General features: G+C 45.0%; 1 protein-coding gene across 2 annotated transcripts in view; it reads left to right on the forward strand.

Annotated features, from left to right (window-relative positions):
* The window catches only part of MYRIP (myosin VIIA and Rab interacting protein), a 1,334,264-nt gene that overhangs the window by 1,138,361 nt on the left and 183,081 nt on the right, over positions 1-12,822 (forward strand). For both annotated transcript variants that reach the window (XM_069211480.1, XM_069211479.1), the window contains exon 12: positions 6,648-6,836. In XM_069211480.1, the coding sequence (XP_069067581.1) occupies positions 6,648-6,836 (189 nt within the window). The remainder of the gene's footprint in view (positions 1-6,647; positions 6,837-12,822) is intronic.

Here is a 12,822-nt window from a genome sequence, read left to right on the forward strand (position 1 = left end):
TCAAGACAATCAAGTACTGCATAAAGCCCTGCCAGACCCACATATTCCTCACTCCACAAAAAGGTTTAATGCCATCAGTCCCTTTAGTCTCACACCCACACTTTCCTGTAGTACACTGCAATGGCCAGCGTTCAACGCCCTATCTCTCCCAGATCTGGCTGACATTTTCAAGTCCTTCAAAGCCCTTTCTTATGAAGATGTTGCCTTGCCATCATTCTCCATAAAACTCTGGGGGTCATTCTGACCCTGGCGGTAAAATCCGCCAGGGCCAACGACCGCGGGAGCACCGCCAACAGGCTGGCGGTGCTCCCTTGGGCATTCTGACCGCGGCGGTACAGCCGCGGTCAGAAACGGAAAACCAGCGGTGTACTGCCGGTTTTCCGCTGCCCTGGGGAATCCTCCATGGCGGCGCAGCTTGCTGCGCCGCCATGGGGATTCCGACCCCCATACCGCCATCCTGTTCCTGGCGGTTTTGGCCGCCAGGAACAGGATGGCGGTATGGGGTGTCGTGGGGCCCCTGGGGGCCCCTGCAGTGCCCATGCCAATGGCATGGGCACTGCAGGGGCCCCCGTAACAGGGCCCCACCATGATTTTCAGTGTCTGCCATGCAGACACTGAAAATCGCGACGGGTGCAACTGCACCCGTCGCACCCCTTCCACTCTGCCGGCTCCATTCGGAGCCGGCATCCTCATGGAAGGGTGTTTCCCGCTGGGCTGGCGGGCGGCCTTCTGGCGGTCGCCCGCCAGCCCAGCGGGAAACCCAGAATACCCGCGGCGGTCTTTTGACCGCGCAGCGGTATTCTGGCGGTTCCAGCCAGGTCGGCGGCTTCCGCCGCCGGCCAGGGTCAGTATGACCCCCTCTGTCTGGTGATGCGCTCTTACCCCTACTTACCATAGTAATTGGCTGTCGTACTCAAGGCATCTTCCCAGAAGTTCTTAAGACTGGCCAGATCCTCCCACTCTTCAAGAAACCTACACTGAACACTGAGGACCTTGCCAACTACTGGCCTAATACTCAAATATCATTCATCAGCACCATCATTGAAAAAGATCCAAGATCATATCAATGCTAACCATCTCCTGGCTGACTCCCAGTGGCTTTAGATCATGTTGCAGTATGGAGACTGCCACCTTACACATCGTAGATGATGCCCTCTTGACCACACATTAAAATGACAGCTTATTGGGCACAGTCAACTATCTCACCTTCATACACTATTGAGTTGTGAATGGGATTTATTGGCAGTGTCTTTCACTGGTTCTCCTCCTACCAGAGAAGGACACTGGAGCTTCTGGAGCAGCTTGGTGCTCTACTCACAGACAATAGCATCAAGATTCACCAATATGCTGATGATGCAGATTTCTACTTCAAAGTCTACTATGCTACAGACATCCAATGACTCAAACAAGGCTTGCACATCATCTGGACCTGGAAGTGCAACACCTACCTGAAGCTCCACCCCACCAAGACAGAATTCCTATTATTTGTTACGAACCACAAACAAGATAGAGTATGAACCTGGCTCAGTAACATGAACCTTTACAACTTTGAACCCCAACTCTCACCACTTGGATTCAGCCTGGATACCAACTTACCCCTCAACAAACACATTGCCAACAAAACAAAAATGCCTGGTGTCAACTTTTTCTTCTAAAGAAACTGAAACAATTTCTTCCAGAAAAATACATCAGAACTGCTGTTAAAGCCCTTGTACTCACCTAACTGGATGGTGGTAATGTCCTGCTTCATGCCCCCCCCCCCCCCAGGCTCTAAACTGGCACCCCATAGGGACATTCTGCATGCTGCAACATCTCTCATCCAGGGCGTGAAGAGATATGATCACATCACCCCCACCATGATAAATCTCCATTGGCTTGCCTTGCCAGACCTCATCATCTTCAAAACATACTGCATTATTTACATAGCCATCACAACCAGCACCTCCACTTATCTTACCTCTCTGGTGTTTCTCAGCACCCCCACAGCCAGTACACCATCAGACTGCAGACTAAAAAGTGTAAACTGAGAGGTCTCAAGGAACACACTAAATATAAGAACTACCCAAGCATTCCTTCATGAATGCTTCCTTGTCATCACTGGCATCAACACTGCAGTTTCTGGCATTCATCCCTTCTCTTGTTGGACCTTCTCTCCAACTGACTGGCATTCTTTCTCACTTCTGCACCAGCGCCAACATCACAGTAATGGCATCACAGGAGAATCCAAATTCTGGCATGATACAGTACACATATAACAGAACCCACACACATACACATGTAGCACAGAAAAACATGGTAACATACACTTGTTTTCTTAACAATATAAATGTTGTTTTGAATCCTGCACGGATACAAAGGACACTGTAAACAATGCACACCATTATCACTCTGCACTCTGCTTAACAAAGGCATGCCTATGCAGTCACTTGAACTATCTACCTTGAGGGTGATACATTCTTGCTGGTTGGATTAGTGCCACTATAGATGGCTACTAAAATAACCCAGGAGATCACAGAGATACAGAATTTGGCCAGGTAAAGTTAAAATCATTCTAAATTAGATGACATATTGTTGCCTTTGAAAAAACCCTGAGATTATGTAAGAGATGATAAACATAGTGTCATGTTTATCAGGCTAAAAAATCAGATAGACAAATGGTGAAGCGCTGCCAGTATAGATGATCACGTTGTTGAGTGACTCAACCAACTCACATATCATATGGGTGACCAAATGACTATAATACTTGGTAATTAACATGAACATGGGACTAATAGACATGAACATAAACAACATCCAGACACCGTAGAATGCAATGTCGCAGGGTAGGAGAAGTGGTGCAAGCTCAATTATTCATGTAGGGCAAATCCCAGTTAACAATTTATTTCAGATGGATGACTGCAGAGGAGTGCCATAACCAACCAACAGCACAGCCATTTCTTCAATTATTTCATTGCAGAGCAAATTTTCATCAAATCGGTATAATTACAAATAAATACAACTAGTCCTTAAGATACAGCTTACCATACACAGGCATATACTATCTAGCCGTAGAAACTGGACAGGTCAGTGAGTTCCCGTGAAGCAAAGGTCAAAACTAGTCTATAGTATGCAGCCTGGTTTCTCAGAGAAAGAACAGGCCTGTGGCACTGTCTGACCATTGTATGCGTTTTCGTACCAACTCTCATGAAAAACTACGCTATTTGTTTGTTTAAATTTCTCCCACGCTCTCATCCATCCTTATACACAAATTCAGAATTAAATAATAATTTCTGTTTGTGCATCATTTCCTCGTACCTTGTGAATATTCTGCTGGCACAATTTATTTTATTTTTGTATTTAGTCACTATAGAGGGCTAATTGCCTTCACCCCTCCTCCTGGTGAAAACTTGTTTAGCTGATGTGGGGGACTACCATTATTCACTATATTGCGGATTTATGTAGCAGCTACTGTTCATTCAAGTATATAATAGATTGTTCTTTATGATTAGTGACCTCCTGACTGTCATGTTTCTATACACTGCTTGTTTAAAAATAGTGAAATATTGTGAGATTAGTTTGGAAAACCTGTACCCTGTCTCTATGAGTACATAATCAGATTATTTTTTTAAGCCACTAAAATATTATGAGGAGGTAAATGTGTGTCATTGTGAAACACCTGCCTGATACCTCCCAATCAGGGTTCCATGCCAACTACAGCACAGATACTTCCCTTATTGCCATCACTCACGACATCAGAACCCTCCTTGACCGGGGAGAAACAGCAGCCTTGATCCTCCTCAACCCCTCAGCAGCAATGGACACCGTATCCTACTACATCCTCATCAAGAGACTCCACCTCATTGAGATCCAGGGAGATGCCTCCAAATGGATCGTATCCTTCCTCACAGGATAAAACCAGATAGTCTCCTACTACTCTTAACCTCTGAACCCAAGAGCATCATCTGTGGCGTACCTGAAGGTTCACTCCCAAGCCTCACCCTTTTCAACACATACATGCCCCTAGCCAACATTGTCAGAACCCCTGGCATCAACATTGTTTCCTACGAAGGAGACACCAAGCTCATCCTCTCACTCTCAAAAGACACCTCCGCCACCAGGACAAACTTCCACAACTGCATGCCGAGTGTTGCCAACTAAATGAAGGCCAACTGCCTGAAGCTCAACAAGAAAAAGACGGAGGTGCTGATTTTTGGGAACAGCACCTCCTTGTGAAATGACACCTGGTGGTCCTCCGAACTCAGACCCACTACGACAGACCACGCTTCCAAACTCAGCATAATCCTGGACAGTAAACTCACCATGAAATGCCAGGTCAACGTGGTCTCCTCTGCCTGCTTCCAAACCCACCTCATGCTTCAAAAGACCTTTAGATGACTCCCCATCAACACCAGGAAAACCATCACTCAAGCCCTAGTCGCCAGCCGGCTGGACCACGGCGTCACACTCTACACAGGAATCACCACCCACTTCCTTAAGAGACTCTAGATAGTACAGAACTCAGCTACCAAGCTCATTCTTGACCTCCCCGAACAAACACATCACCCCTCACCTCAGGAACATCCACTGGGTACCCCTCCAGAAAAGATGGCAATTCAAGATGCTTACACACGCCTACAAGGGCCTCTCCAACCAAGGATCATCATATATTAACCTGTGCCTGAACTTCCACCAACCCTTCAGACACCTGCATACCACTTCCCTCACCCTTGCACACACTCCCTGCATCCACTGAAGCCACAGTGGAGGACGCTCCTTCTCCTACCTCACTACTAAGTACTGAAACAACGCTCTACAAATCCTGATTAATTTGATTGATTGATTGGTTATGTCACAAGTCCAGCAACCTCTCTATAGTTGGCCTTCTAAGGGGACATATGTATGCTTTTATATTAGACATAAGTCACACTGAAATAAGAGTAAGTACCCACCAGACAACATACTCCTCTCTCATGCAGTAATTACACAGTAGTGCCGTTCCCATAGCTACATCTAACGAAGGCCCTGTCCAAATTCCAGTGCACGTTGGCCTGAGTGACTGTAGCTATATATATATATATATTTTTTATGCAATGGCCAAAAGATTGTGTTTATGTTGCATACCATTCTGCTCAAGCAAGCAATTGATTGTACTGGCAACAGCATCAGTGTTTCATGTTTTCTTGCAAGCTTAGCCTGAAGTATTAATAACCACAAAGATTCCTAATAAGCAATCGTAAATTGCATCAAATAACAATTTGTAATTTGTAATTTCTTATAAGGAAATTGCTCAAATGGATTTAATAGAAGTGGGTGCAATTTGCAAACTGAAGTCTGCTGAATGCACTGGTATTTGTGATCATACCAGTGCTCAATTTCAGCTGGTGGAAGCGACTGGTACTCTTTTCTGGGGATCTGCACTTATTTTTCACTATCTGACATCTACCAGAGCAAGAGAGGAAAAACGGTAGAGAAGGAGGAAAAGAAAGACAGATAAACCATCACAAAGGGTGAAAGCAGGAACCTAGAAGAGTGAGAGAAAAGAGCAAAAAGTGGATTAAAGAGGCATGACATGGACTCCAAACCATGCAAACTTGATTTCCGATGCACCAAAATTAAATAGAGCCAGCTGCGGGCCTCTGAGCTGAACTCTGGGAACTGGCACTCATTATTTTACAAAATATACACTGGAATCACATAGGAATCAAAAGATTGGTTCACAAAATACAGGGTTGTAGTGGGTCGAATTTAAAACCTGCCTCATTATTATACATAAGGTTGGTTGCAGTTTGATTCCCACTGCATTTTGTTACAGTCAAGGCCCGAAGGCTTGCGAGGGTCTGCAGACCACCATGCCTGTGCGTGCTTTTAAATAAAACCATTTTTTGTGTAAATGGTTTGAAATGAAGCCCATTTTGGAAACAAGATGTGTTTAGTAAAAGAAAATTAATACTTTTACAAACATTTTTTTATGGGCAGGCAGTTTTCGTGACACACTCCCTGCTCCTAAAAATGTTTTTGTCTACATTCACAGAGGGACTCTTTACCATTTGTGAATGGTTATCATTAGACAGCGTTTGTTACTTCATGGGGTCTGAATGGCATCTGCCATGAAATGTGATCAGGAGGAAAAGGAAAAATGTACTTTGACAGATATGACACAGGTGTCAATACATTGCTTTTATTGTTAAATTATGCTAAAAACGAATTACTAACAATTGTCTTTTTACCAAGTGAAGTGGTGTATATTTTCCTACTCCTATGCAACGCTATGTTTGTGTGCTCCTCTTTCCATGGATAAGATGACATGCTTTTATAAATGTGGCTAGGTCATGTAAATGGGCCTGCTGCCAGGCAACTTTGTGTGGGTTCTGGGCTATTGTGCCATTTCGCTTTCTTCAGACATTCCCTTCAAAACATGACATTTGTTCTGACAGACCTGTGCAAAAACGACATTTTGTACCAGTTCTTTGAAGTCAATGAGGATTTCAAGATCATGCAAAATTGGCCGACAGCAGTGGAAAATCTCCCTGGCCTGGTGCAACTGTAGTTGCTTCTGTATGAAATGCTTGCAACGAGCTTTGCCTGAAGCAGCAGGAGATGCTTTGCTTTCTTGGGCCCATGCTAATCATACTCTTCTGTTTGTCCCCATCTCTCTTATGTCCAAACAGAAGTACTCTGCTGCCTCCCTGTGCAACATTTCAACAAAGGTTCTAAAAGTCATCAATGCCACAGAAGAACTGATAGCAGAATCCAGTGAACCCTGGGACCACCCACCAGAAACAAGTGATCGAGGGACATTGCCTCTAGCTGCAGACCCCATCAGACTGGACGAGCAGCTCACCAAACTGGAAGAAAATGTAAGACTACATCATGTACATATATGTTCTTTCAAGCACCAAGGACGTGTTTGGTTTCAAGATCAAAGTAGAAGATCAGTTTATAGAATCAGGAGTAACAAATTGTTGACCAACATCACCACAGACACCTGGCGCATGACATGGGTCTCCAAACCAAGCTGTGTTTGTGCAATAGTCCACCCCAATGAACATTTCTTATTTCTGGCAACTTCGTACCATCCCATCCACGGGGAATTGTTCGTTTTTTAAGCAAAACTCTCAAACCAATGCCATATATTTAATTTATGATTTGCTGTGTTTGTGGAAAGTGTTGACCTTTCAAAACGAAAATATTAATACAAAAAATACTTCTGTTCTTTTGCTTTCTGCTTTCGCACAACAAATCCATCAAAACTGTAAAATAACTAAAAGCAAATAAACCAAATATCAGCTAAATAAACAATATATTGCCATAATTTAAATCCCGTTCCCTGGCCTTCATGACATCAAAGTACATCAGTGGAACTTGAGTTAGCAATCTAGGTGTAGACGCCCAGCTTTGTAATACTATCTGGAGTGATGGGAGCCTATGAGGAGTTTAATGAAGACCCACAAAGTTGATCCTTACTTAAGTTTCCTGAGGAGGATCCAAATTCTTGAACAATATGAAGGCATGAGCTTCTCCCCAAGCAGTGCTGGCTCATTGCATCTCGCTTGATGGAAAATAAAATCAATACCGTCAGTGAGAGTTGGGTATAGGAAGTCTTTAAATGCTTTGGTTGGGGTGTACGTCTATGAAAGGTCACAGAAAATGTCATGTAAGTAAATAAAATTATTTAATTAATAGTCTAGATTATTCACAGTCACACTAGAATTGTGTGGCCATATCTTCTCTTTGTTATGCCATACGATTGTTGAATAGAATTACATGAAAAAACACCAGCATAAGGCAGTAGAATTATCAGAAAACATACACTTGAAGTGAGAGAAATTTCCCGATAGTGACATTATAGAGAAACTGCATGGGTAAATGAGGAAACAAAGGGGTGAATTATTTTTGTTTGTGACTTGTCGATGTGCATGAGTGTTTCTATTCCTCTACGCTTTGTTTTCACTGTATAGTGCTCTACAAATGTGTTTGTATTCATCGCTTATAAAGTATGCTGTATGCAAAGACTTTTGAATATTTCTAAATGATTCAAAATCTCCCTAACCTTTTTTAAAATATATTTAATTTGTTTTTAAACATTAGAGGAAAAAAACACTAATTGCTATATCGTCATAGAGTTTACAGTTATGCTGAATTCAGCTTATGAAGCAACTGTAGCACATGTTGTAACAGTATAGACTGCCGGGGTGTCCTCTCTAATGCATTATCAATGTCCACGATAAACTGCTTGTAGGCAAATGGCTCCCTTTTGCAGCTACCCCCCACGTTTTGCCTGATATTGATGCTGACTTGACTGAGAAGTGTGCTGGGACCCTGCTAACCAGGCCCCAGCTCCAGTGTTCCTTCACTAAAAATGTACCATTGTTTCCACAATTGGAACATCCCTGGCACACAGATAAGTCCCTTGTAAAAGGTACCAGTAATACCAAGGGCCCTCTGACCAGGGAAGGTCCCTAAGGGCTGCAGCATGTGTTGTGCCACCCTAAGGGATCCCTCACCTAACATATGCACACTGTCATTGCAGATTGTGTATGTTGGTGGGGAGAAAAAGGCAAAGTCGACATGGCATCCCCCCTCAGGATGCCATGCACACAAAATACTGCCTGTGGCATAGGTAAGTCACCCCTCTAGCACCCCTAAGGCAGGGTGCACTATACCATAGGTGAGGGCATAGCTGCATGAGCAATATGCCCCTGCAGTGTCTAAGTCTATTCTTAGACATTGTAAGTACAGTGTGGCCATATTGAGTATATGGTCTGGGAGTTTGTCAAAACGAACTTCACAGCTCCATAATGGCTACACTGAATACTGGGAAGTTTAGTATCAAACTTATCAGAATAATAAACCCACACTGATGCCAATGTTGGATTTATTACCAAATGCACACAGAGGGCATCTTAGAAGATGCCCCCTGTAGTTTACCCCAAACCTTGAATGCAGGACTGACTGGTCTGTGCCAGCCTGCCACTGAGATAAGTTGTTTCTGCCCCCCTGGGGTGAGAGCCTTTATGCTCTCTGAGGACAGAAACAAAGCCTGCACAGGGTGGAGGTGCTTCTCACCTCCCCCTGCACGAACTGTAACACCTGGCGGTGAGCCTCAAAGGCTCATGCCTTTTGTTACAACACCCCAGGGCATCCCAGCTAGTGGAGATGCCCGCCCCTTCGGCCAGTGCCCCCACTTTTGGCGGCAAGGCAGGAGAGGATAATGAGAAAAACAAGGAGGAGTCACCCACCAGTCAGCACAGCACAGCCCCTAAGGTGTCCTGAGCTGAGGTGACCCCAGCCTGTAGAAATCATCCATCTTGAGTTTGGAGGATTCCCCCAATAGAATTAGGGATGTGCCCCCCTCCCCTCAGGGAGGAGGCACAAAGAGGGTGTAGCCACCCTCCAGGATAGTAGCCATTGGCTACTGCCCTCCAGACCTAAACACCCCCTAAATTTAGTATTTAGAAGTCGACCCAGTACCCAGGAAATCAGATTCCCGCAACCTACACAAAGAAGAAGGACTGCTGACCTGAAACCCCTGCAGACACGACGGAGACGACAACTGACTTGGCCCCAGCCCTACCGGCCTGTCTCCAGACTCAAAGAACCCCTACAGCGACGCATTCGACAGGGACCAGCGACTTCTGAAGACTCAGAGGACTGCCCTCAACCGAAGGACCAAGAAACTCCAGAGAACAGCGGCACTGTTTAACAACAGCAACATCTTTGCAACAAAGAAGCAACTTTTAAAGAACTCACTCTTCCCACACTCTGCACCCGACGCCCCCTGTTCGAGAACAAACACTGCAGAGAGGACTCCCAGGTGACTGCGACTACGTGAGTAACCTGAGATGACCCCCCTGTACCCCACAGCGACACCTGCAGAGAGGATCCAGAGGCTCCCCCTGACCGCGACTGCCTGATAACAAGGAACCTGACGCCTGGACCAAGCACTGCACCCACAGCCCCCTGGACCGAGAGGAACCAACCTCCAGTGCAGGAGTGACCAGCAGGCGTCCCCCTCCCTAGCCCAGTCAGTGGCTGGCCCGAGAAGCCCCACTGTGCCCTGCCTGCATCTCTTAAGTGACCCCCGGGTTCCTCCATTGCTTTCTACAGCAAAGTGTGTCCACTTTTAAAATAGCTTATTGCCATTTTTACCTATACTGTGTGTACTACTGCTTTAATTCAAAGTTCCTTACTTACCTTTGTGGAGTATCTTGCATTTTATGTATTTACTTCAAATCTTGAATCTTGAGGTTCTAAAATAAATTAAGAAAATATATTTTTCTATATACAAACTATTTGCCTGGAGTTACATCTTTGAGTGTGTGTTCCTCATTTATTGCCTGTGTGTGTACAACAAATGCTTAACACTACCCTCTGATAAGCCTACTGCTCAACCACACTACTACAAGATAGAGCATTAGTATTATCTAATTTTGCCACTATCAACCTATAAAGGGAACCCTTGGATACTGTGCACACTATCTCTTACTTTGAGATAGTATGTACAGAGCCAACTTCCTACACTGCTCAGTCACATTATCAGTTTGCGTGTAGATCATTTTGGTCCCTCCCAGTTTTCCATTTGAGGCTTATACTGATATACTTCAGAACTCCTTCCAAGTGTCGTATATTTTGTTAAATGTACGTGGATGCACCCTAAAATCTTCCTAACTTTGTTCTTGTTTCGACAATGGTTTTAGGAGCACTGCAGTATTTGGACCCCTTCTTACTGTCAAGCCTTCAGTACTTTTTGTATCTTGCTACTTAGTGGGCAACATAGAAGCTGCTTCTAAGTCTATTAATTCAGAGCTTTGAATGACAGTGTAATGCATGCATGTTTGAGCCATACATAGCATTGTGCCCTCATCAGTTGCCTTTTTTTGGCCCAACAAGATGTGTCAGGAAATGTTTTTCCATGCTCCATAATCTCCTACAGCTGGACACTAGCCTAGATATCTGTAAAGTCTTTGATAAAAAAAAAAAAAATCCCTATATTCTCAACTGCTGTCAACTAAGATGACATGTTACAGTGATCTGTCTTTGATTCAAGCATATCTAGTGCAAAACTTTGGCAGTAGTTGACCCAAATAAGCTCTGTGTCTGTTGTTTGAGTAACAGCCATCAGTGTATTCCTGTGCCTCCTGCTCCACCACTGATATTTGGTCCATCTGGAAATACTTGACTCCCATTCACATTAATGGTGCCCCAGTCCTTGAGGAAAGGTTGGATTTAATTTTCCAAGAGCCAGGAGGCCAGGGATGAGCCTTGGCCACTAGTTATCGATGAGTGTTTCTACCTGTGATAGAGTAGGGCACTCTAGTGGGAATGAAAGTTCCTTGATGCAAGACCATTGTCCCTCTAGCATCAGTGTTAGAAATGGGGTCTTTAGTTGGCAGTGAGGTTACCCTCTGTCCAAGCAAGGACCCTCACTCTAGTCAGGGTAAGCCACACACTATCCAAATTACTTGTGCCCACCATCTGGTAGCGCCGCACTGAGCAGTCAGGCTTAACTTAGAAGGCAATGTGTAAAGTATTTGTGCAATAAGTCATACAAGAACACCAAATGGAACCACAGAAATACACCACACAGTGTTTTAAAAAAAATATAATATTTATCTGATAAGATGCTGGTCAAAACGATCAAAGATGCAATAAATAAATGTTGAGATATCACTGAAAGGTGATACAAAGTCTCTGTCAAGCACAAAGTACTTGGTTCGCGTGAAAAATCTCTGCAAAGAACTGCAGAGGAGGAGATGCGTGGAAACAAAGGGGGTGTGCGTTGATTTCTCTGGCCGCACACAGCGATGTGTCGCTTGGTTTTCACGCAGGGATGGCTGTGCATTGATTTCCGGTGCTCGGTCATGGATCCTCTTCGGGTTGCAGGGTTTTCAGACGCCCCGGGGACGGTGCGTGGATTTCCTGTGCTGGCAGGACGAAGTCACAGGAGCTGCGTCGATCAGGTGGGCGTTGCATCGAATTTTCTCCTGCACGGCAGGTGCTGCGTCATTCCGGGTCGGTTGTGCATCGATCCAGTGGGTGGTGCATCGAATTTCCGGTTGCTGCGCCGGCGCTGGGTCGCTCTTCTCGTTGCAAAGTCAGGCTGAGTCGTTCCGGTTCCGCATGCAGTGAAATTTTCACCGCGGGGCAGGCTGTGGGTCGTGTCTGGCAGGCTGTGCATCGAATTTAGCCGCACAAGGAGTCCTTCTTGAAGAGATGAAGTCTTTTTGTTCCTGAGACTTCAGGGAACAGGAGGCAAGCTCTATCCAAGCTCTTGTAGAGCGCTTCTTCACCACAGCCAAAGAGCAGCAAGGCAGAAGGGCAACAGCAAGGCAGCAGTCCTTCACAGAAAGCAGTCAGGTGAGTCCTTTGGGCAGCCAGGCAGTTCTTCTTGGCAGGATGTAGGTTCTGGTTACAAGTTTCTTCTTCAGGAAGTGTCTGAGTTGGTAGGGGCAGATTCCCTGTTAATATACCCAAAAGTACCTTTGAAGTAGGGGAGACTTTAAAGAGTGGCTTAGAAGTGCACCAGGTCCCCTTTCATTTCAATCCTGTCTGTCTGGATCCCAGAAAGGGGTGTGGCAGTCCTTTGTGTGAAGGCATGCCCTCCACCCTCCCAGCCCAGAAAGACCCATTCAAAATGCAGATGTATGCAAGTGAGGTTGAGTATCCTGTGTTTGGGGTGTGTCTGAGTGAATACACAAGGAGGTGTCAACTAAATCCAGCCAGACGTGGATTGTAAGGCACAGAAAGAGTTAAGTGCAGAGAAATGCTCACTTTCTAAAAGTGGCATTTCTAAAATAGTAATATTAAATCCAACTTAACCAGTCAGCAGGATTTTATATCACC

The sequence above is a fragment of the Pleurodeles waltl genome, chromosome 10 (genome assembly GCF_031143425.1).
Source record: "Pleurodeles waltl isolate 20211129_DDA chromosome 10, aPleWal1.hap1.20221129, whole genome shotgun sequence".
NCBI classification, from domain to species: Eukaryota; Metazoa; Chordata; class Amphibia; order Caudata; family Salamandridae; genus Pleurodeles; species Pleurodeles waltl.